The sequence below is a fragment of the Sinocyclocheilus anshuiensis genome, unplaced genomic scaffold (assembly GCF_001515605.1).
Source record: "Sinocyclocheilus anshuiensis isolate Anshui unplaced genomic scaffold, SAMN03320099.WGS_v1.1 scaffold1197, whole genome shotgun sequence".
Lineage (NCBI taxonomy): Eukaryota > Metazoa > Chordata > Actinopteri > Cypriniformes > Cyprinidae > Sinocyclocheilus > Sinocyclocheilus anshuiensis.
Window position 1 is genome coordinate 76,491 of NW_015551084.1, and position 27,186 is coordinate 103,676.

The 27,186-nt window shown below is 36.3% G+C and overlaps 1 protein-coding gene across 1 annotated transcript in view; it reads right to left on the minus strand.

The window, feature by feature from the left end:
* The window catches only part of LOC107662556 (semaphorin-5A-like), a gene marked incomplete at its 3' end in the record, with an annotated part of 88,021 nt that extends 66,378 nt beyond the window's left edge, over window positions 1–21,643 (minus strand). Inside the window, exons 1-4 of the mRNA XM_016452620.1 lie at window positions 21,639–21,643; window positions 21,004–21,231; window positions 11,328–11,427; window positions 5,568–5,613 (exon numbers count right to left, since the gene is read on the minus strand). Coding sequence (XP_016308106.1) covers window positions 5,568–5,613; window positions 11,328–11,427; window positions 21,004–21,160 — 303 coding nt within the window. The remainder of the gene's footprint in view (window positions 1–5,567; window positions 5,614–11,327; window positions 11,428–21,003; window positions 21,232–21,638) is intronic.
* Window positions 21,644–27,186: the final 5,543 nt, after the last annotated feature.

Consider the following 27,186-nt stretch of genomic DNA (forward strand, 5'->3'; position numbering starts at 1 on the left):
TATATTGGGATGTATATAAATATATTGTGATTGGAAAATGAAAAGGAGCTGACAGTAAAATAATTTTTACTACATGTGGTAATACAAATAAAATGAATAAAAATTACAGCTAAAGAAATGTTCAGTGCAGAAGGGCGTGCCAAAATAATAAAATACAAGCATTTTAATTTGCCTTCACTATGTATTATAAAGACATTTTTAGTTGGCATCAGCTATTTGAATTTAGAAGTCATTTTTACATACTTGCATATACAGTAGGAGACACAAACTGCACTCGTTTTGTACAAAGGCCCATGAAATATAACCGCCCTGCCCATGTCCATATAATGATTGCATACTATACATCTACTATAGTGCTGCCACATTTATCCTGCCATTAAAAGGCTTTTAATGCTTCACAACACTGTGCTCTAAAACACTAGCGGAGGTGTTGCAGACACGTGATGGGTCACTCTGCGGGTTTATTTTTCCCATTGCTGATGCATCATTCCTACAGAAAGCTCTATTCTGTGAGATCAATGAAGGATAAAAGCAGCACTTTCTAGGTCATTTCCTTCTCAGGTCTCTGGACTTCTCGCTCATTGCACCATATTGCCAGAATCATTCATATTATCCCCTCGCCTGTGATCTCACCGGTCTTCCTGAAAGTTGTTGTGTAAGGAGAGAAGAACTCTAAATATGAATAAACCATATTAAACCAAAACCTCATAAAAACTCAAAAGGGAACAACATTTATGCAGTACTGTCATTTTTACCCCAGATCAAAGTCGTGAATGCTTAAAAACACAAACAACCTACAAGTACTCATATAGACCGCAATGGAACTGGGCCTCGGGTCAAGCTAAATTGGGAGGCTCCCCTCAAAACATCTCATCAGAGAATTTCTCTTTTCAGAGAAACCTTCAGCAAAGTCAGCTGTAGAAGTGACAATGGGCATAAAAAGACCAAAAAGAAAAGTACACACAAGACTCCGTGCTGTGAGGCAAGTGAAGGAATTGTATTACGGAGGAAAGGATTGGCTGGAGAGCAATGGAAGGGCTCATCTTTGTGATGCCGGTTCCCTGTGAGCAGGTCAGAACAAAAGGCATCTCAAAAGTTGTCTGGTCTGTTTGCTCTTTTCCCCAGGAGGTCAGTCTTTTTGAGGAGACCCCATGATGTTGAAGCTGTTAAACAGCCAGTGTTTGGCTCTTTTAAAGGTCTCAAAAGAGTCCATCGGGAAAGACTTCAAATAAATGTTCAAACATGTCAATGCTTGGATGGTTATTTACAGGGTTATAAGACGTTCGATGCAATAGGAGAGGGAAAGTAAATTGTCTGCTGCAGCTATTACAGGACAGCGGTTACTCCTGGGTAATTATGTTTGAAACTTGTTAAGGGAACAAGATATGCAGGTCTTCATTCAGGTCCATTTGGCTTCTAAACTAGGCTCATTAATAACATTTGATAGTTCTGTCTTTTATAGAAGTAAAACATCTAAAGCGGCATTCACACTGACAATAATTCACAACAACATAATTCACCTAAAGTCATTCATTTTTAATTATTTTTTAAAATTTAGTTTAAAACTCGTGCCAAGTTGTAAGAAATGTACACTTAGTATTCATGTTGGTTTTATATGGTTTTGTAAAGTTTATACTTATAATTGAAAGGTTTTTCATGTTTTAACCAAGTAAAAATTAATAACATTTTTCTTATACCGTAAACACATGTGAGCAAAAACATCTTAATTATTATTTCAAAAAATGTTTAAAAACATTTTTCAATGTATTAAAAAAAAAAATATATATAATTAATTATTAATTCTTAAATAATTTTCTACATATTTAATTACATTAATGTATTGCATTATTGTATTGTATTACTGTATGTATTATTGCAATATTTTACAACCTGACTTAACACTGCCTTGTTATAAAAAGGTAAAAAATATAAAATATAAAATAATATTGCTATATTAAATAAATATCCATCTGTCCATTCTCTAAACCACTTCTCCTATGTTTGTTTTCAGGGATGCTGGAGCAAAACATATAAAATATGAAAATTGCTGATATATTAAAATATATTTTAAGACATTTAAGACAGTAATGAGGGTCTTCTCTGACATTCCTTGTTCTTTTTTTTCTTTCATGTTGGTTGCAACACATGGTTTTGGTTTAATGGACAAAAATGGTAAAATAAAATAAAATAAAATAAAATAAAATAAAATAAAATAAAATAAAATAAAATAAAATAAAATAAAATAAAATAAAATAAAATAAAATAAAATAAAATAAAATAAAATAAAATAAAATAAAATAAAATAAAATAAAATAAAATAAAATAAAATAAAATAAAATAAAATAAAATAAAATAAAATAAAATGCTTCATTGCTTCTTCTTCTTCTTTTTTTTTTGGAAATAATAATTTTTTTAATAAGGCTTTTTTTCCATCCCAGAGAGTGATCTGCCACCTTATAAAGCACACAGACACAACAATTTCCAATGATTAATCACAGTGAGTATAACCAGCACTTAAGACTCTCTAATCCTTATCAGCCTCATCATATTTATTAGTGAACATAATTTTTAATTCCCAATTCAAAGCCAGTATCAGAGACTCAAAGAACATGTTTGTTTTGCCAGAATTGAAACATTCAATTTAGCACAGACATCAGGCTATACAAATAAGAGCTGTTAATTGTTCCCTATCGATACTTCACTCGTACTGCGTCGCTAGACGCTTATGGGGAAAAACTCATTTTTCTCCGAGGACTGAAGACTTATTCAATCACGCAGTGTAACTGCACGGCCATTGGTTCGTGCAGTGATTATAAAACGATCCAATGGCTCGGCAGCGGCGCTGTCGCCTATGGCGGTGAAGCCCGCCCGAGCCCGCCAGAGTGGGCGGGGCCATCTGGCTATATAAGTGGGCATTTCACCATAGGTTCTCAGATCAATTCTCCTTCAGCGACGATGATCTTCCCTTCGCTGACCTTCAGGACTTGAAGACGCTCGCCATAGAAACGCTTCGCTGCGGATAGAAGCTGCCATCTCTTCTGCGCCCTCTCGCCACTCCGCCTGCTCTTCGAGCTGCTCAGCGACCAGCGCAGATGCCAGCTCGTCCCCTGCTGCCATCCAGCAAGCCTAAAAAAAGCAAATTTCTCTCTAAAAGAGCACCAACGTTGTTTCAAATGCCGCGCCATTATTGCACGCCGTGCAGTATTGCACTGCACGATGGTGACGGCCACTCAGAGTGCGTTCCCTGCTTGGGTAAGCCCCACGCGGAAGCCGCTCTGACCGAGATGGATTGTTCACATTGTGTGAACATGAGTCTCGCCACTCTGCGAGCTTGGATCGCTTTCTTTTTAGAGAGCGAATCCGCCCCTCGCACCCTCCCGTTTTCTTCCTCCCAGGGATCTGTGAGGAAAAAACAGCGGGGCAAAGGGACTAAGCCCGGCCCAGATCCCGCTCGCCTCGCCCCCGCCAAGCAGAGAGGATTCTCCTGTTCTCTTTGAGCACGCAGACCAGCATCCCTCGGCTTATGCGAGCGACATGGTCTCATTCGGTCTCGTAGAGAACGAGCTATTAGATGACAGCATGTCTCTAATAGCATCAGACGCGGAGGAGATGTCGGGCTCTATTGCTGACCCCGCCCCTTCATCGTCTGCCGAGCCCAATGACTTTTCTGCATCCTCTCTAAGGCAGTTGAGGAACTGGAATTGGAGTGGTCTATGCTGGAGGAGCCCACTCGTAGCCATCTGGACGAATGGTTCCTGCCGGGGCGCTGCCAGGTGCCTCGTCAGCGTGCCTCTCCATTTTTCACGGAGGTCCATGACGAGCTTACGAAGTCATGGCGTGCTCCCTACTTGGCCCGCCTTCGCTCTAACTCTTCTTCTGCTCTCTCCTCAGTGGACGGCGTTGAAGAAAAGGGTTATGTGAGGATGCCTCCTCTCGACGAGGCAGTGGCTGCGCACCTTTGCCCGCCCACTGCCATTGGATGGAAAGCGAATTTCGCTTACCCCTCCAAACCCTGCAGGACGACTTCTGCCCTCGCTGGACGAGCGTATTCCTCCGCCGGGAAGGCCGCCTCAGCTCTACACTCCATGGCTGTGCTCCAGGTCTTTCAGGCCAAACTCCTCCAGACCATGGATGAGTCAGGACCTCATGCCACAGCTTTCAGGGAGCTGCGCAGCGCTACAGACCTGGCTCTAAGGGCTACCAAGGCCACAGGGCAGGCCATAGGGAGTTCAATGGTTAATCTAGTGGTGCTGGAGCGCCACTTATGGCTAAACCTCACCAAGATTAAGGAGGCTGACAAGGTTCCCTTCCTCGACTCCCCGGTCTCCCCTACAGGGCTCTTTGGACCTGCCGTCGGGGGATTTGCAGAATGATTCACCGCGGCTCAGAAGACGTCCCAGGCCATGCGACACTTCTTGCCGAAACACTCCAGCTCTGCAACGGCCACCAGTCCCATAAGAGTGAGAGCCTATTCCACTCGAGGCGTGGCCTCTTCCTAGGCGTGGTCTAGTGGTGTGTCCATAGCAGACATCTGTGCGGCGGCCGGCTGGGCCTCGCCATCCACCTTTGCCAGGTTCTATAACTTGGATGTTCCGGCCTTGCAGGCCCGGATTTTATCTGCTTAAAGTGGCACACGCCTGTCTAGGCAGTCTAAGTCTCAGGCTCTGCCTGACTCTTCAGGAACGCTCTTGGCCCTATTACTAGTGCTGAGGCTGTACATACGACAGTTGGAATGATTATCTGAAGGCTGTCCTGACCTCAATGAGTTCAGCCCTCTTGCCTCCTGCAGGGCTCACCCTGCGCATAATTGGTCCCTCTGAGCCTTTTTCGCTCATGGCCAGTTCATATCAGTCGTTCCTCTCTCATGGCACGGCGGGATTGTATTGGTTCCCCATAAGCGTCTAGCGACACAGTACGAGTGAAGTATCGATAGGGAACGTACTCAGTTACTTTCGTAACCTCGGTTCCCTGAGATACGGGAACGAGTACTACGTTCCTTGCCGTGCCATGACGCTGCATGACTCGGTGTCGTGGCTTCAGTTGAACTGACCTGAGATCCTATGGCGAAATGCCTGCTTATATAACCAGATGGCCCCACCCATTCTGGCGTGCTCGGGTGGGCTTCACCGCCATAGGCTCGTGCAGCACCGCTGCCGAGCCATTGGTTAGTTTTATAATCACTGCACGAACCAATGGCCGTGCAGTTACCCTGCATGACTGAATAAGTCTTCAGTCCTCGGAGAAAAAGGAGTTTTTCCCCATAAGCGTCTAGCGGTATGTTTTCCAACCACACAAATCCAAAATGGAGTCCAGGGAAAGTTTACATATGGATTTATCAGAGAGCACCAGCCCACGGGGCAAGAACGCCAGTCACATCAGCATTGTGCCGAACTGACAACTTTTAAATTGGCAGAGTCTTTTTCTCTGAGCTTATGAAGCCACTGTAATTGGCATTCACACATGGCGGCAGCAACACCTGTTAGTCTCATCCTGGGTGTTTGAGCTGTCTGAGCAATTCCGGAAAAAAGAAAGACAGAAAGAGACAGACATATACTTTTTTCACCCACCTGGATCAATGAAATATCCTCCAAATGTAACCTGAAGAGATGATTTCTGAAAGAAAAGACCAAAAAAAAAGATATGAATTTCCACCCAAATCAGAACACAAGTTGCCTCAGAGGGTGGGCGGGCATTGCGGTTATAAATGGAGATTTTTATGGGTTGCAACATTTCGAGTGAATCCATGCGCAATAGCAATTGGCCAATGTTGTGAGAGGAATGTTTTGAGCTTTTTCAGAGATAAACAAGACTATAAATAAAACAGAGGATTGGGAACTAAATTGCCAAATTAATTGCTGAATAAATCACATTAACATGCCCCCAATACACATCCGGTTTTAATACAACCTGGCGTAACAGTTCAAGTTCGTTTTTTTTATATGATCTGCACACCTGGATGAAGTCTAACAATGTGTTAGAGCCAAAAACCTCTTATGCAAAGTGTACAGCCTACTGTCACTTTAATGAGCCAACGCTGGACCTTGCCTAAGGATAAGATGCTTGTTTGGAGCAGCAGAAGCCTGTAAATGCTGCATGCATTTTAATTCTGGGAAACGAAAAACTAAAATTGCTCCTCCAAACGTCTTGGACCGAGCATGTAATCTAGTGTAGCAATATAGTGTTCTGCCAACTCTAATCTCAAATGTAATTTATATGTGGAACTACAAATCGCATATCCGTCCGACATGATTTTACATCCATCTGTGAATGTCGGAAGCACAAACACATTTGCTAAAACAATATGGTACGTAATCTGAAAGTGGAGCCTGTCTTATTGTATAAGAGACTACATGATAAATCAGGTTGCTGTGATTAAGGTCCACTTACTGAATCGACATGCCTATTGATTGTATTTCACTGCATTACCGTTAAAGCCTTTTGAGGTTCTCACTATCAATGGTTCCTTTGCACGGACTACTGGGCCATTATTTCTGTCATGACCATGCAGCTACACTATCAGTATTGAGGGATTCGGAACGTACTGAGCTCGTTCTAGGTTATTCATGACTATTTATTTTTGTAGTTGCATTTGAATGCAGTTCTGTGGGGCGTCAGGCACAACGTTATCTGGTTAAGTGCGTCAACATCCTTTGAATCGTTGTTCTTTGTTGGTCCTGGAACAATATTCCTATTCAAAAATGAAAGACCCAAATGTAGCCAAAACCAAAGATACCTCTGAAATAAGAGGGAAACTCTTAACTTTAACTCTACAATCTGATTGGTTGATAGAAAGCTTAATGTCAACCCTATAAGATATTTGTGACCCTGGACCATAAAACCAGTTATAAGGGTCAATTTTTTGTTGTTGTTTAACTGAGATTTATACATTTTATAAATGTATTTTATATCTGAAAGCTGAATAAATTTGCATTCCATTGATGTATGGTTTGTTAGGATAGTACAATATTTGGCCGTGATATAGCTATTTGAAAATCTGGAATCTGAGGCTGCAAAAAAATCTAAATATTGAGAAAATTGCATTTAATGTTGTCCAAATGAAGTTCTTAGCAATGCATGTTACTAATCAAAAATTAAGTTTTGATATATTTACAGTAGGACATTTACAAAATATCTTCATGGAACATGATCTTTACTTAATATCCTAATGATTTTTGGCATAAAAGAAAAATCGATCATTTTGACCCATACAATGTATTGTTGGCTATTGCTGCAAATATACCTGTGCTACTTATGACTGGTTTTGTGCTCCAGGGTCACATTTATGAGAACACAAAAAATCAAGCAATGTCAAGGTCACTATAAAAGATAGTTTGCATATTTATGCAGGTCATTTTAATTAAGCGCTTTGAGTACCAAGAAAAGCGCTATATAAATGTAACAAATTATAATAAATTAATAATAGCTTGCAACACCAAAAATAATAATAGCCACTGCACAGATGTTTAGGATATGATTATTTTGATTTTCTGTCTGATGAGGGTGATAATTCAACACATGGAGTTAAAAATAAGTTTCACCATTATGTCCTCTCAATTCATTCTTAGTAGCTGAATACATTTGCAAATATATGTATATGTATATATATTATAAATATTTGACAACAAATATGTATTTTTTTTATTTCATGGTGTTGACATTGAAAAGGAAAAACAATGGAAAAATACATTTTGTTAAACAATGAAAGCTGCATAAGGTTACACCAAACATAAATATTTATTATATGTATATTTAATTAATTTTTATTTAAATATTACATTTAATTATTTAAAATATTTTATGATATTTTATGTTTACTTTTTTACATTTAAAAATATACCTTTTAATATCTATCTATCTATCTATCTATCTATCTATCTATCTATCTGTCTGTCTGTCTGTCTGTCTGTCTGTCTCTCACATCTGTCTATGTGTTTCAGTAGAGGCATGACTCAATATTTCACATTCTAAGTGCCTGTACTTTGACAGGTCTGCTCAGTCTGGTGTTGGTAATTGGCAGAATGTTCCTTGAGCTGCTGAGTAACTTCATGAGAACCCTGTTGTTCAGTGACCTTGATGAAGCAGCAGCTCAGTTGGAGAACCTTGACACAGTCCATTAGGCCAGACTGTGGGTGCGTTTGTGAGGCCTTGGGCCCTGCAGACCCATCTGCTCCAGGAACAACCAGTCAAGCTGAAAGCACCATGGAGTTCCTCCAAGGCAAGACTTTAGTTTTCCTTTTCACAGCTCAATTCGAACAACACTGATCCACAGCCCCTGACTCATCCTATCCACAGTGATGTACATTAACCACAGAAAGATAGCTGACCTGCATAAACAGTGTTGTTTACTGTGATTTTCACCTCTCCATTCTAAAAAATAGCTATAAATGACTATCATACAGTTCTCAATAGGGATGCTCTAATGTATTTTTAAGGCAGACAGCCAATATATTAGCCGAAATAAAATGCAATTAATTTAAGAGAAATAAAAAATACGCACTGATATGATAACCAATGTTAATGTTTTTGAGGCAGATAACAAATATATTAGACAAATACATTTTAAAAATATATTTATTTAAAAAAATAATAATAATAATTTTTAACATTTAATTAAAAAAAAAATTTAAATCAGTTTTCCACTGCATATGATTATACAAATATTTACAGATATAAATATAAGTACAAATATTTTACATACTAAACTTTCTACATTTTCTTTTAATAAAAATTAAATGGAAAATGAACAAATGTGACCCTGGACCACAAAACCAGTCTTAAGTCGCTGGGGTATATTTGTAGCAATAGCCAAAAATACATTGTATGGGACAAAATGATATTAAGTAATGCAAAAGATATTAAGTAAAGACCATGTTCCATGAAGGAACATTTCCTACTGTAAATATATTAAAACGTAATTTTTGATTAGTAATATGCATTGCTAAGAACTTCCTTTGGACAACTTTAAAGGTAATTTTCCCAGTATTTAGATTTTTTTTTTGCACCCTCAGATTCCAGATTTTCAAATAGTTGTATCTCGGGCCAAATATTGTCCTACCCAAACAAACCATACATCAATGGAAAGCCTATTTATTCAGCTTTCAGATGATGTATAAATTTCAGTTTCGAAAAATTGACCCTTATGACTGGTTTTGTGGTCCACGTAACTATATAAAAATATATAAAAATTAAATTAATTGAAATAAAAAATACACCCTGATATGATAACCAATGTTAATGGGATGCAGATAACAAATACTGTATATTAGACGAATAAATAAATAGATTAAAAAAATGTAATTATTATATTAATTAAATTATTTTATTTTATTTTTTACATTTCAAAAATGTACTTTTATATATAAAAAATTAAAATTCAAATCAGTTTTCCATTGTATATAATATTCATACAGTGTAATAAAATATTTTACATCCTAAACTTTCAAAATTTTCTTTTAATAAAATTAAATGGAAAACAAACAAATAATTATAATTAAAATATATTACATTATAAATATATTTAAAAATATTATGAATTTATTATGAAATATGTACACAATTATTTTATTTGCAATTAGCCAACAGGAAATAATGCATTCCATGATTGTGTGGCTATAATTTATCGCCTTAAATATATTGACCTATTTTACTTAATAATAACATTAAACAGTAAAGTTTGTCAGCTGACACATGATATGTCTGCTGATTTATTGTGCATCCCTAATTCCCATCCTCAATCTAAAGAGCATTACTAGATTCCTTTAGCTCCAGTTGTTTGCATTTGTCTTGTTTGAGAGGTTTGCTGTCTCCAAAACCCAAACCCTAAAGTACAAGACATCTAGTGTTGTCAAAAGACCCGGTATTTCGGTACCAAGTCGGTACTAAAAAAATGAAAACGTTACGGTACCAGGTTTTCTTAAGTACCGGTGGTACCGAGTACCCGGTCAACCCGGTTCTTGATGCGCTAAACGAAAGCTATCCTCTTCCAGTGTTGCCAAGTCCGTGGTTTTCCTGCGGAATTGGGCTGCTTTAACACTGTTGCCGCGGGTTGTTTTTCATGTCCGCGGGTTGAAAAACGACCCCACTAACATGATATTTAGCCCCTGGAATGCGAATTTTACCAGGGGAACCCCGCCAAAACATGCGTATTTTATCCTCGGAACGCGATTTTTAACGGGGACCCCCTCGAAACGCGATTGGGCGGGTTTTGTTGTGAAAACCTGGCAACCTCTTCATAAAAGCAGTGGCGACCTCAAGAGGAGGAAACGCATCAAACTAACAAAACACCCCGATCAAGTTCAAGCAGGTAAGTTTCCATTACATTTTTAATATTTAGAGCTTCTGTTATGAATATTATTCCATATTTTAATTTGAATTTCTTTCAATTTTTCAAATTTAATTTTTTAATTTGAACTGAGCTTTCTCATTATAGGAAAACAATGAGAACACAATGTCTGGAAAAACTTTCCTACTGTACAAGAAGTCAAAATAATATTTTCAATTGAGCCATTACCACTGATATGCACTTCTTTGTAACACCAGCAGCAAGACATTTTTGATGTTTGGAGAGAATAAAGAATCCCAACCGCAACTCTTTAGCAGAGTCAGACTTGATAATGATGTGTTGCACTTCGGAACAGGTTCTGAGAGCTAACTAACACTTTCTGTCTCGTTACTTTCAAGTAAAAAAACCCCAAAAACAATCTGCTCATGATACAATGAATCACTAGTCAATGGTAATCCCTGCTTCTCCCAGAAAAAGTAATTATTCTACCGCTCCCGGCCCTGTGGGTGAATGAACTGTTACAGTGCCTCATATCAAACCATTTCTGCGGTTGTCACAAAATAATTGCTTGGAGACCATCCAGGCTGCTGACAGATCGGTAATGTGAGATTAATTTGGCTGAAGATGTATGGCAGCACAGTGCGAAAGTCTATGTGGAAATCATCACACTCATTAATTAGAGCTGGACACAGGAAATCCTATCCTATTCTCACATTCATGGTGTGATTTTTTATCAAAGTATCTGTTGGTGAGGAGGGTCTATGCTGTGCTTTGTCTGCCACAAAAGTACTCCGGTTTCATTGTGTGGTTTTATGAGGACTCAGATTGTGTGTCACTATTGGGCTAATCATGGGAAACTTGGCAATTGTGACATTTTCGCAGTGGGTGTCAATTTGGTGTTGCTGAAAATATAGTACTATATGAATGTAAGGCTTAGCAGACACACTGTCAGAACCTCTGACAACGACACACTCATTCATATACTGAGACCCATGGACTGAGTACTAATTAAATTTCATGCAGTGATGGAAGAAGTGAGCATTACCTTGCACCCACGATTAGTTCGTTCTGGCCGGGGTCAAAGGTCAGCTGTGAATAATCGACGGTGCCCTCAGCTCTGAATCGGTGGATCCAAGGCTCGATTTCTGCAGAACAAGAGAGGGCACATGTTAGCGCACATCCCTGACTGACACACACACAAACACTGTATTTTTTTATATTTCTCTTTAGTTTGAGTGCTCCTGAGTGCATTTGTGTTTGTTTCTGTGCGGGTGTATGATATGCATATCAAATGCCCTCGCTGTGGCGCCTTTCATATTAACCTCTGGCCTTGACATCAAAACTTCAATCTTGGCCTGTCTAACATCTTTTGCCTACCTACCTCTGTGTAATTGGATAGCTGCTGGGTTAGCTGTTCCAGTAATGCTATCATTTGTTAAGTCGTGCTACTGGTCATTGCTTTTTCCAGTTCTGGGATGTAGTTTCACATTTAACACATGAGTGGACTATCTTTCCCAGTTAAAATATATATTTTATATGTACGCATTACACACATAACAATATAATTAAATATATAAATAAAAATATAAAACAATAATACATTTAGAAATAATACACAATAATACATTTACAAAAACATATATAAATAAAACGTATAAAAATTAAAATGATATAAATACTAGGGCTGGTAATTTAACACGTTAATTAGATTAATTAATTATGGTGAGAAATAACGCGTTAAAATTATTAACACATTTAACGCACTTGCACCGCCCCAGACCTACGTGGGTCATCTGACATTTCATACAGTTGATTGGTGACAAATATGATGCAGGGCAACAACTCACTGCGTGATGGAGCCTAGAGAACGGAGTGAGACTGTCCCTAAAATTCAAGATATGGGGCAAAAATATGTCCCTGTTTGAGTTTTTGTCTCATATTTACATCATATAGTTAAGCAATAACACACGAGCAATAGGCTAAGTGCAATATCACACGAGTGCAAATGTGATACTGATCTTATACAACGGTTCAATAAGTAAGAAGTTAATATTTTGCTATTTTAAACACAATGTTGTCTGTTCTGCTCAATTTTGCCAACGAAAATATATAGACAAAGCAGAAATGTTCATCTCCGAGCAACACACAGCAGCATTTAATTTCTTAACGCACGTTTTGAACAAATTGGGTGAATCATTTGGCGCGTTGAACCATTAGCCATAGCACGTTGAATTTAAAGCGACGCTGCACAGACCGATCAGTGTATGACATGAAAGGACCACGAGAGCGATTCAAAAGCATAAGGAGCCGTCTGCTTTCTATAGCTCTCGCGGTACTTTGATGTCACACACCGATCGATCTGATGGTGATGATCCGCTTCAAGTCGAACAAGCCTAATGATTCAATAACCACTCATAAAGAGAACCATTTACTTCTGAATTCTGAATGAAACTACACTCCTGAATGAATCAGTCAATTGAACGAATCAAATGAATGAATAAATGACTTGATGACTTAATCATTAAGACATTTACCACCACCTACTGGCAGTTTTAGTTTATTATTTAGAGTATCATTTCATTAAATAAATAATTTCATATTTCCATAGTAATAATAAAATTAATTAAAAAAAATTATTAAAGGAATAGTTCACCCACCCAAAAATGACAATTGTGTCATCATTTACTCACTCTCATGGTCCAAAGGAGTATATGTAATACATTTTATCAAACCAAATATTTCTTGCTGAAGCTACTTTTTGTAATGTCTGTTTGATGCTTTACACAACAATGATTTTAAATGATCTTTTGGGAGTAATTTCTCAGCCAAATTTATTAATTAATTAGATTAAATTAATTAATTAGATTAAAAATTGTATTCGCTTACCAGCCCTAATACGTAAATATATTATATATAGATATATAAATAGATTATATATAGATAGATAGATAAATAGACAGACAGATAGATGACTGACAGACAGACAGACAGACAGACAGACGATAGATAGATAGATAGATAGATAGATAGATAGCTAGATAGATAGATACACATACTGGTAAAAAATGTATAGCCTGAATGCACTGTAAGTTGCTTTGGATAAAAGCGTCTGCATTGTAAATGCATTGTTTAATGCATTTTTTTAATGTAAATGCATTAAAAAAAAAAGAAAAAAAAAAGATAGATAGATAGATCAGAGAGACAATCAGACAGACACGTTCTTGCTAAGGGTGCAACGGATCGTAGATGATCCGTGATCCGTACGGACCCGGCCCCACGGTTTGGCATGCATGTGATTCGCGGATTAGCTGTCAAGTTTAACCATCATAGAGTGAAAGTTTATCATTTACACATTCAAGCAATTTAAACTCGCGTGCTGTTTTCTATGCGCTCAGCCGCTGCCGCCACACGAGAAGCGCGCACACGCAGAGAGAGACACCGCGTGAACACCGAATTGATTCCTCTTTCACATACACACAAAGTTATGATACAATACCCATTTTGGCAAGTATTCTATTAAAAACAGTCGGTTATGTCTTAAGTGAATGTAAACAGCTGAGAAAGAAATACACACAAAGTTATGATACAATACCCGTTTTGGCAAGTATTCTAGTAAAAACAGTCAGTTATGTCTTAAGTGAATGTAAACAGCTGAGAAAGAAACTGGATGTGTGTCAGTATTATGTCCGTGCATTTGGTCTTAAAGAGACAGCAGCCAATAAATACTTGCTTCTGCTAATCAAATAACACCACAGCTCTTAATCTGTATTTAACTTGTGCAGTGAGCACTATTGTGTTATTTTACACTTAGTTATTACATTTCTGCACCTGAATACTACTGTTACTGACTTTATTTGTAACTGTGTTATGTTGTATTCATCAATGCTTGTAATTTGTGTAATTGTTCTTGTTTTATTACTAACTTTATTAGTTAAGCTAGTATTTTGTGCTGTGGTATAGAAGTACTCAAAGTAAGCTTTCACAAATGTATTTATTTTATTTTTTGGCTGATCCGAAAAATGATCCGATCCGTGACTCAAAATCCGTAATATGATCCGAACCGTGAGTTTTGTGATCCGTTGCACCACTAGTTCTTGCCCTTTGTGCTTTGCAAAACAATAATGAATATAGAATAATTTACAAACCTAGTAAATGAATTATATATAATCTACAACATTTCTTCAATAAAGTTCTTTTATTTTAATAATCAGTTTAACAGCTCTGCTGAACAACAAAGCTTCCTCTAACTCTGATAGGGTTGTTTTTCTTCTGAAGAAGCGCATCTCGAGCATACAAAAGGAAGCCAGAATTCCCTAAAGATCCACAGCATCAGTTACCACAATGTTCCTCCATAAATCTTGCATGTCTCTATGGGATAGCCCTAACTTCAGCAAGACTGGAACTCGTAAGTGAATTTGGAGACACACAATGTGGTTCTTCAGTGTTTCTGAGAAGCAGTTTCATATGATAACAATATATATTAATTCTTTTAGGGCTTCTGGATGACTTAATGTAGTCTACTCATGTCAGCTAATTGTAGGCATTTATGTTCTGTTTATATTTTCACATTCTTTTCAGGATACACTGAACACTCTGTTATATGTTAAAGGTGTAATTTCATGACAAAATAATGTGTAGAACTAAAATTTTCTTGCAAAAACATTTAATTCAAGAGTCAAATGTGTGAAAGAGCCACATTAGCAAGGAATGTCATATAAAAATAGCACAAAGATGTAAAACAACACAGGCACTTTCCAAAAATCAACCTCAGCATGGAAGCAATTTAAAGCCTTCAAGGTCATGGCTGTCAAAACTGCAGGAACTCTTGCCTTAATTTGCTCTTAAACTTGTTTTCTTGAACTGTCAAGGACTGTTTCTTTTAATAGACATTAATATGTTTGCTCTTTGCAAAGATTCTTTAAGTACAGGAAGCAACATCTGCCAAGCTGCAGCTGTGTAAATACTGGGGTCTTCTGGCACAAAGTTGCTCTTAAACAAGTTTTATAACCAAAATTATAGAGAGAGTAGCCCAACACAAACTTGTAATTAAAATGAGACAAAACCACTTTACATTGAGTGTGTATTGTTGCCAAATGTTGCCACTTAGAAATGTTAAAAAATGGAGAAAACAACAATATTGGGGAAAAAAAACCCTTCCATAACATTTATCCATTCATCAAATGCTATAGTCAAAATTGAGAAATGAGAACACTGAGTACAAATAAGAGCATTTGTACCACTCAAAAATATTTTCTGGGAAATACAAAATTGGAAATACTTTACAATAAGTTTGAATTTGCCAACATTAAACTGTAAAAAGTGATTTTTGAAGTTAAATAAAACAAGGATTGTTGAGGTAAGTTTTAAAAGAAAATATAGAGATTTTTCTACTCATTGTGTTACTTGCCATTTATTTGTAACTGTTTGTGAAATTTACTGGCAAATTCTGAGTGAAAATTGTTTCCACACCAGATTTTCCAGTTCCACACTGGATTATTGTTAACTCATGTGCCTTCACATTAAAGCAAATTTATACAGCTTTAAATGTTAAATGGATAGTTCACCCAAAAAAAAAACTGTCATTAATTACTTCGTTCATCTTCAGAAACAAATTAAGATATTTTTGATGAAATCCGAGAGCTTTCTGACCCTGCATAGACAGCAACGGTATACCACGTTCAAAGTCCAGAAAGGTAGTAAGGACATCATTAAAATAGTCCATGTGACATCAGTGGTTCAACCTTAATTTTATGAAGCTACGAGAATACTTTTTTGCGCAAAGAAAACAAATGATGTCACATGGACTATTTTAACAATGAGTGCGTTTACATGCACCCTCTTAATGCGATTACAATTCGATTTTGGCAATATTGCGATTAAACTTTACCTCATGTAAACGCAATACTTCGATTTAAATAATGCGATTAAACTCATAATCGCAGCAAGCATAATCGTATTAAAATAGGTGGCATACGCCGATTTTAATCTAAATATACAGGCATGTAAACACCTTAATCGCAGTATTGCCGCTCTGACCAAAGTGCGCATGTGCTTGTGACATACATGAATGACGTGACGCGCATCTGTAATAATACACAGATTAGAAACGATGGTGGGGAAGAAAGCATCGCATTTCTGGGGAAAACACAACTCGCTGCCACCAGTATCTGTTCCTTACCCTCATCCAGAAACGGCGAGTAGAACGCGACGGCAGCGTAGGCAAACGAATTGCCATCACATTTCTATGGCACCGAAAAAGTATGGAATACAACCATACAAACGTGTTTTGCATTAAATAAATTAAAACAGCAGCCAGTAACACACCTGCTCTTTCTGAGTCCATCATTTGTGCTGTGGAGTGGGGTATGTGAATAATGGCAGTAAAAAAATAACCACAATTCTTAGCGAATAATAAGAATAAACGGGAGTGAAGAGCTTTGCTCTTGACATGTAAACATCATAATGCGATTAAGTCCTTACTCTGATTATTGGAAATAATCGCATTATTCGTGCGCATGTAAAAGTAGTCAATGTCCTTACTACCTTTCTGGTCCTTGAATATGCCAGTTCCGTTGCTGTCTATGGAGGGTCAGAAGGTTTGGATTTCATTAAAAATATCTTAATTTGTTCGCCCAAGATAAATGAAGGTCTTACAGGTTTGGAACGACATGAGGGTGAGTAATTAATGACAGAATTTTCATTTTTGGGTGAACTATTCCTTTAAAATGTTAAATATATTGGCATATATAAAAAATAACATTAAGGAAGATTAATAAATGCTTTAAAATTTTGTTCATTATGATTTCATGTGAGCTACTGCATTAACTAATGCTAATGTATAAAACCGTATTAAAAATGTTACCCAGAAATACTTAAATTTCAACAATACACACACAGATACACACAAACACAATGAAAACTACATACTAAACCATCAACATTAATGATCTAGAAACTGTATATGTAAGAAACTTAGGAAAATAAGATTTATATAGCATAAAACAAACAAACAAAAAGTCTAGTGTCGGGTTTGTTTTCCACCAAGCCATACAATGCAGCAAGAGCTCTGACAAGTCCATACAGACAACACTCCTACCGATCATAAGATATGTACTGTACCTGTGGAGTACAGTATCTGCAACCATCTGCTTCTTAAACCTGTCATTGATAACAAAAGAAAAACCTTGTTTTCCCAGAAAGAAAAACAAAACTCTGAAGTCTAAACAAAATGCAAACCTGACTCACTATGAGTGTGCAACATCAGTCCAGAACATTATTGCACAAACCGGCACTTATGAGCAGAGCACAACGGCTCCACGGCGCAGATATTAACATTTCTTTACAGTCAACCAGTGTGTCTTTATACAGAGATCTAACAGTGGAGCTCTGCTGGAGTTCTGACATGGCTGAGGGGATGTATATTTATCTTCTTTATAGTTTGCACAGAGTAAAGCCGACCATCCCTGATGTCCTTCCCACTTTTTGCTCCCTAACGGACAAGGATTATGCGGTCCACAGAGAAACGTGTCCCCACAGCACTCTGGAGAAGAGAGCAGAGGTGTTCAATTTAGGAAAACACAGTCTCTTGCTCCCAGTGTCTCTCGTTTTGTCTGGATCGAGACACGCATCTCTGTGACTCAACCCTTTTTATTGATTTTTTCAAAGAGGCTGCTAGGAACATTTGCCACTATAAATGCAGACTGCAGGCTTGATTCAAAAAGGCAAATTTAAGAAGAGAGCAAAATGTTTCTCTCAGCCATCAATTCACTCTAAATTGGCTTACTGGGTGGCCTGACAAAGTCTGAAAGGTTTAGATAAAAAAAAAAACAGGCCCATCAATCACTCTTCTCTATATAGCCTTTGTCAAGATAAGCACAGCACCACCTGTGTGTTCGACTATAATTACAGGGGAAACTATTTCACAAAGCATGAAATTTCAGAGAAACAGAAGGTGTTTATTAAGTCAGCATGCAAGTGGCATTAATTTAAGGTGTGAAAAGCTTCAGTAATCAATGTCTTTTTTTATCTATTCTTTCTATGTTGAATTCTGGTTCACTAAGGTGATACTGAGACAAGATTTGATAATTGGACATCTATCTAACTTACATTTGCATTTATTAGTAGCAGACACTTTTATCCAAAGCGACTTACAAACGGAGAACATTGCAAGCAATTTAACATAAGAGAGATCAACATTTGCTGTACACAGTGCCAAGTTTTAAATTATAAAGGATTAGTACAAGCTACCTGCAGATCAGAAATGAAACGTAGAAAAGTAAACAAAAAAAGAAGTTTTTAGTTTTTGAATTTTTACAGAATAAATAGTCTTTAATCATATCTATTAAAATTCATTAACATATTTAAATTAATTTGTTTTAATTAACATTTTAAAATAAATATTGTTTTAAGTAATAAAAATAAGAACAAAAATAGAATAGAAAAACTTCTATTTCATGCAGGTATTAATATAAACATTAGTACACAGACTACATATACAGAAAGAATGAAAGAAAAAGAAAGAAAGAAAGAAAGAAAAATAAGAACTCCTATTTAATCTATTTAAATTTATTAGCATATTTAAATGTATTCGTTTATTTTTATTTAAATTGACATTAAATAAATGAATAAACAATGAAATAATGAAAACAAGAACTCTTATTAAAGTAAAGATAATTTTTTTTTAAATCTATTTTATATATGTATTAACTTATAGTACAAAAACTACCTATAGATTAGAAAACTACATGCAGAAAAGTAAAGAAAAAGAGAACAAGACTTTTTAATGTATTAGAATAACTTAAATACGTAATACAATCTATTTAAATGTGTTAACATATTTAAATATTTGTATTTTTATTATTTTAATTAACAAAAACATTTTAATATACAAATTCACAGATATATATAGAGTAATTTTGCAGCTGTAACTAAATACAATGTATTTACCACTAAATACAAGAGCTTGTTCGGAAAACAGCATAATCTGAACTCCAGATGAGAACTGGGGGCCATAAAGGGCATACAGAGTTCAAGGCTGATTTTAGAAACCTAGTGGAGCAGTTCAACAAACACATAAGAGAAAACCAGCGAAAAGCCAGTGCCTTCAGATCCCAGCGCTCTTTGAATAAATGTTTTTACTGAAGAAGTGGTTTTGTTTGTGAAAGCTGGCGTGCAGGTATTTGGTTTTGCAGCAGGGCGGCTGCTAAATGTGTAGACTGGGGCTCGTTCAATGATCTGAAAGCTTTGATTCAAAAGCTCAGTCAAACAGGGAGAACCGAGATTATTTGAGCAACCATAAGAATTGCATTTTCAAAACGGTGCCAATGGACCGTTATGGGCTGTAGAAGAGTGTGTGTGTGTGAGTGTGTGTGTGACAGACCTCCCTGTCGCTGCTGGGCAGAAACGCCATTACCACTGCACTCACTGTGCATATTTAATGAATGGGGTGCTAATTAAAAGGTTTGTGTTCCTGCGTTTGTGTGTGTGAGACGGGTGTTAGACATTGAAATTCACACTTATTCTGTAACACAGATGGTGAACAGCCATAAGGACACATCCTAAAAATCAATGGGTTAATGAGCTACTAGTCTGTGTTACTACTCACTAGGTCGTGCTTACAGATGGCTTGGTTCTCCAGGAGTTCACTTACAGTCAGAGCGGATCACTAAGCTGAAACATTGACCTTGCATTTCCACTCCATTAGCCCCAATAGAATCCCTTTGGCTTTGACATTCAGCTCTACAATTACTTACTGAAATCCTCCCGCTGAATTTACATTGATTATAATACATGTTCTCCAGGCAAGGAAGTCCTGTAATTTAAGCTGGGGGAAGGTGACTGAGTTTGTCAATGCTATTAGGTCTCTATTATTTAGCCCATAACACACTATTAAAAAAAATGCATTTAGTGCTGTAGTCAGTCAAAAAGCATAGCTCAAGGACAATTTAAAAACACATGACCAAGTATTTAAAAAATGGATGTATGAAAATGCAAAGAAATGTATGAAAAGGAAATCAAATATATAAACTTATATTTTCCTGAGTAAATTAACTCATATATATTTATATATTTTATGTATTACTTTTCAATACATTTCAATGTATTCTTAAATTACATATACATAAAGTGTTATTTTTATATATATAAAATTTAAGATTATAGACTTGCAATAAACATATATTATACATAAAAAAGTAGGATTATAGATTTGCAATAAAGTATATTTTAGGTATTATAAGTCAAACTTCAGGAATCCGGTTGTTAACACACCACACGTTACTGTTTCTGGGTCCAGATTTATCAAATCCCAAAAGCAAATAACATACAGTGCTATTATACACTCTATGTGTGCTGTAGCATTCCTGAAAAATCCTAACCTTTTTGGCAGATTCATCTTTTCTAAATCATTAAAATATTAGTGTCTGGGATGCTGTGAGTCTGTAGACTGTTGTGTACACTGTGAGTTTTTAAAAGCTTAGCTTAAAGGTGTGCTATGAATGAATAGCGCTCATAAACAGCTGAAGAGAGTAGAGTATCTAGTATACTTGAAATGGAGCAATTGCTTGGACCCGGAAACAGTATTCGATACGTCATAAATTAACAAGCGGATACTAATAGTGGTGCTTATCTCAGCAAGCACCATTAATTAAGATGCTAAATGAAGTCCAGAGCTCTCCTGTAACGTGGTGTCACGCTGAGGTGTGTGGGATACAAATGCTGACCTGTGTGAGAGATGAGTGGGTGTTCAGCTCTATGGCAGGGGGACTCCGGGGCCCGTGTGGCCCCCCGGCAGGGCACTCCTCTGGGCAACAGCAGCAGCAGGCTGTGCAGCAGGACGAGGCAGCGGGCCAGGGGCGTTCCCTCCACGGGGGGAGCCATGGGGGTCCACGGGACTCTGCTCAGTACTGCTGGGGCAGGAGCATAGAGCGCTGGGCATCTGCCACGGAAATCTGCAGAGAAAATGAGAGAATGATTGAACGAGCGCGATAAGGTTTGATTAATTTCGTTGGTTCAACTTTATAATAACTTTCATAACCTTCATTAATAAGTCATTTTAAAAAAATCATTATATAACAGATCATTACTTAAAGGCAGGACCTGATGATAATGACTGGCTGATCGTACTGTATATTATCCCACTTTTTACACAGGAAATATATACATGGAGATTCATATAATTTTAATAACATAACATAAATATTAATAAGTTGAAGATTTTGTTATGTGAAAAGAAAGAATCATGAAACCATCACATCACAATAAATTATACATATGTACTGTAAAATATGCTGCAAAAGATGAGGATTGACCGATCAGAATCGATTACCAAATAATTGAACAAATAATGCAGTGTTACCAAATAATGTGGTGGAAAACATTTTTTTCCCCTTTTTTTGCTGCAGCTGAATGTTTTTTGTGGAAACCTTGATACATTTTTTTCAGGATTCTCTGATGAATAGAAAGTTAGGGTTAGGGTTACAACAGCATTTATTTGACATATAATATAAATAATTTATACCATTATAAATGCTGTTACTGCGACTTTTGATCAATTTAATATCATTTATTTATTTATTTATTTTACAAAACTTACCCCAAACTTTTGAATGGTAATGTATCACAGCTTCCATTCCACATGAATAAAAATAAAAATATTTAAACAGAATTTGAATTGTAATAATATTTAAAAATATTACTTTTACTGCACTTTTGAACAAATGAATGGAGCCTTGGTGAACATAAGAGGCACCTTTCAAAAACATTAAAGAATCTTAATTATTTCAAACTTTAAACCGGTAAATATTTTTATTTAAAGTGATAAATGAAGGGGTGAAAAGAGAGAGAGAGATACTAAGAATAACATGACAGGGTAAAAGAGCATCAGGCAGAGAATGCAGCCAGATAAAGAAAAAGCAGCTGTTGAGGTCATCACATTCATCTCCCCAACCTCCTGCACTCTCATCTTTGACCTCTGACCCCACTTCCACGAATCAGCACAGGGAACTGCACTCCAGCTCCTCTGAAGAGCCGTAGACTATCGGAGAACATACCGCAGAGCATACACACTCCACAGGGGCCCCTCACACTGCTCACATACAGCCAGAAAAACTCCATCTAGTTTTGCACTCCTGAGAAACTTACAGTGTTATAGATTGCTTTCAGACTCGGCTGAAGAGCAACAGCTCTGGCAGAGGTCTGATATTCGCCAATAAAGCACATTCTATAAATAGCTTTCTTTCTTTCTTTCTTTCGTTCTTTCTTTCTTTCTTTCTTTCTTTTTCTTTCTTTAATACTTGCACACAACTACTTAAAGGGATAGTTCACCCAAAAATGAAAATTCTGTCATTATTTACTCACCCTCATGTCGTTTCAAACCCCTAAGACCTTCATTCATCTTCGGAACACAAATTAAGATATTTTTAATGAAAACCGAGAGCTTTCTGACCCTGCATAGACAGCAATGCAACTGACACATTCAAGGCCCGGAAAGGTAGTAAAGACATCATTAAAATAGTCCATGTGACATCAGTGGTCAAAAGAACCGTATTTTTATCAACCGTAATTTTATGAAGCTACAAGAATAATTTTTGTGTGCAAAAGAAAACAATAATAACGACTTTAATCAAAAATGTCTAATCTTCCATGTCAGTCTTCAATGCCCCACGCATTTTTGTCAATGTTATTATTTTTTTTAACTAAATTAAAATGAGAAATGTTGCAGCTGAAATAAAATAATTTTTCATGTTTGCATATATTTAAAAGTAATGGATTTTCATATTATAACTTGTCTGATTCGAAATGAGCCAAGTAAAGCTTTTTTTTTTTTTTTGTTGTAAAACCTAAGTTTAATTTTTTTTGTCCTTTTGAAGCTTAAGAGCTTGTGGTCACTATGAACTGTCGTTGTATGAAGAAATGCAGATTTAAAAAACATTTTGTTCCACTGGAAAAGAAAATCTGTTTTGTAACAACAAGAGGATGAACAAATAATGACAGAATTTTATTTTTGTGGGCGAACTAACCCTTTCAATTAATCTGTATTCCTACAAAATAAGATAAAGAACAATAAACTTACATTAAAAATAAAATAAAAAATTGCATTTTAATGAGCATTTTAAACTATCCCATTAAATCACTCTGATTACTGACTGAATGTATGACAACATATTTCTGCTAAATAAAACAAACACAAACACAAACAAACAAAATCCCCTAAACTACACAACTAAAATAAAATATAATTTTGTCCCTTTAGGTACTCTCACTCAAAAAAAAGAAAAGAAAAGGCAGCTCTTGCTCTTTAAAACCCGACTGCGGGTCTCCTGGATGGATTTTGCAGCACGACTAGCCGCAATGCTTGTCAATCAAAAATCACTCCATCATACTTTCTTTCCTTGGGATAACCTCTCTACACTACGACAGTACAGATGAAATTGAGTCAGTCTGCACGAAGGGCAATACAGAACTCGATTACGCCAAAGTTGCTCTCATCAGCAGGGACCACAGGGACTAAGTAACTGACACACCGCAGATCTGAATGGCCTGTTGATGGGTCTGGAGACTCATGTCTAGCGCATGGAAACAGGGCTTTACATTTTCTTGTCTTGTTGAACGCACACACAGTTTCCTGTCAGTAGATGCTGGACAGAGTGGAGCCATCGCTTTCTAGTGCTTTTTCAGATTTTCTCTTACGATCAATTCCCATTTGATATTCAATTACAGTATTATCAAGCACACACACTCATAAACAACATATCGAATGTCAAAATACAGTAAATAAGGAATTCAATTTCGTTCTTTGTGTGAATGTTTGTTTTTTACAAGATATTTTTAATGAAAACCGAGAGCTTTCTGACCCTGCATAGACAGCAATGCAACTGACACATTCAAGGCCCGGAAAGGTAGTAAAGACATCATTAAAATAGTCCATGTGACATCAGTGGTCAAAAGAACCGTATTTTTATCAACCGTAATTTTATGAAGCTACAAGAATAATTTTTGTGTGCAAAAGAAAACAATAATAACGACTTTAATCAAAAATGTCTAATCTTCCATGTCAGTCTTCAATGCCCCACGCATTTTTGTCAATGTTATTATTTTTTTTAACTAAATTAAAATGAGAAATGTTGCAGCTGAAATAAAATAATTTTTCATGTTTGCATATATTTAAAAGTAATGGATTTTCATATTATAACTTGTCTGATTCGAAATGAGCCAAGTAAAGCTTTTTTTTTTTTTTTGTTGTAAAACCTAAGTTTAATTTTTTTTGTCCTTTTGAAGCTTAAGAGCTTGTGGTCACTATGAACTGTCGTTGTATGAAGAAATGCAGATTTAAAAAACATTTTGTTCCACTGGAAAAGAAAATCTGTTTTGTAACAACAAGAGGATGAACAAATAATGACAGAATTTTATTTTTGTGGGCGAACTAACCCTTTCAATTAATCTGTATTCCTACAAAATAAGATAAAGAACAATAAACTTACATTAAAAATAAAATAAAAAATTGCATTTTAATGAGCATTTTAAACTATCCCATTAAATCACTCTGATTACTGACTGAATGTATGACAACATATTTCTGCTAAATAAAACAAACACAAACACAAACAAACAAAATCCCCTAAACTACACAACTAAAATAAAATATAATTTTGTCCCTTTAGGTACTCTCACTCAAAAAAAAGAAAAGAAAAGGCAGCTCTTGCTCTTTAAAACCCGACTGCGGGTCTCCTGGATGGATTTTGCAGCACGACTAGCCGCAATGCTTGTCAATCAAAAATCACTCCATCATACTTTCTTTCCTTGGGATAACCTCTCTACACTACGACAGTACAGATGAAATTGAGTCAGTCTGCACGAAGGGCAATACAGAACTCGATTACGCCAAAGTTGCTCTCATCAGCAGGGACCACAGGGACTAAGTAACTGACACACCGCAGATCTGAATGGCCTGTTGATGGGTCTGGAGACTCATGTCTAGCGCATGGAAACAGGGCTTTACATTTTCTTGTCTTGTTGAACGCACACACAGTTTCCTGTCAGTAGATGCTGGACAGAGTGGAGCCATCGCTTTCTAGTGCTTTTTCAGATTTTCTCTTACGATCAATTCCCATTTGATATTCAATTACAGTATTATCAAGCACACACACTCATAAACAACATATCGAATGTCAAAATACAGTAAATAAGGAATTCAATTTCGTTCTTTGTGTGAATGTTAGTTTTTTACAGTCTAAACACTTGCACAACATTAAAATCATCATTTCTTTTGAACATTACCGCCGATTTTGTATTGTAGCTCAATGCAGGGTTTAAACACTTTAGCGTGGATGAATAAATTGACTGTGAAAAGTGCAAACATCCATTAAAGGTGTTTTATGTGAACTAATTTGCTTGAAAGTCTCAAATCAGATACAGACAGTGCTGGGTTGTTACTGATGTAATCTGCATTACGTAATCCGATTCCAAAAATTAAGTACTTGTAATTATATGATATTACATTTTAAAATACTTGTAATCAGACTACAGTTAATATTTTATTGATTACATCTCATTCACACAATAGTAATAAATTATTATTATTATTATTATTATTATTATAGATTAAATTAAAATCACAAAACCCAGTTTGGAAAACCTTGATGTATGGTTCTTGTTGCTAATAACAACAAATTGAATATATTTTCTTTCTCTTTCTATTGTTATATCAATATGGTACAAGATTGTTATTTAAATCAATGATGAACAAGTTAGGTCAAAAGTAACCAAAAAGTAGTCAGATTATATTAGCCTACCAAAAATGTAATGGATTACGATACTAACTACAATTTTTGTCATGTAATTTGTAATCAGTAACGGATTACAATTTGCAAGTAATCTACCCAGCTCTGAATACAGATACAATACATGCCCTTGCACATCGAGTTATGGTGCTCATATGGACACTACGAGTTCGAATCCAGCTCACAACATTGCCTGATTTCTTATCCATAAATTCCTGCTCTTTCTCCACTTTACTTGAAATAAAATGTCAAAAAAGGTACCTACAAACTTAACCAATTACCAACGGGAAAACATAATGGCTGGTTGTTAGTAAGGGTGTCATAAACAGACAGCGCACAAGCGCTGAATTTCCTTTAATTATAGCTGCAAATGACAACATGACATATTCCTGCTGTGGTCCAGTGTCTGTCATGCAGGAAATAACAATGTATGTTGACAGTGATGAAACATTTCAGCAGTACTACCGGTTAAGTTCTCTCTCACACATTCACACTGCGGTCTGAGTGGCTTCCTGCTCAAACTGTCCTCCTCTAACACAAGAGAAGTAATGGGAGAGCACCGTGGTCAATATGATCTAATTATTCCTATAGAAACACCGGATCCTCTACATATTACAGTCGCTCACATTCAGAGCTGAATCACAGGAATATCTTCAGCAATAAAATGAAATATGGTTATATCTTGAACCAAATGTAGGGATGAATAAAAGAGAGAGTTCACCCAAATAATGAAAGCTATATTCTCATTTACTCACCCTCACATCCTTTTTCCGGAGCACAGAAGGTATATTTTTAAATAATGTACTATAGTTTAAGGACTGGAGCTTTTAAGCTTCACAAAGGACGTAGAAATGTAAAAGTGGTCCATTTGACTCATGCACTACATTCCAGTTCTTCTGAAAGCCATATGATAGCTTTGATTCGTAAATAATCAGTTTTGAGAAATGGATCAACGGATTCACTGATAAGATCTGAATGATTTGTTCATAACATCACTATGTTATGTTATGGCTTCAAAATACATATACACTACCATTCAAAAATTTGGAATCAGTAAGATTTAATTTTTAAAGAATTAATACTTTTATCCAGCAAAGGTACATTACATTGAAATTCAAAAATGGC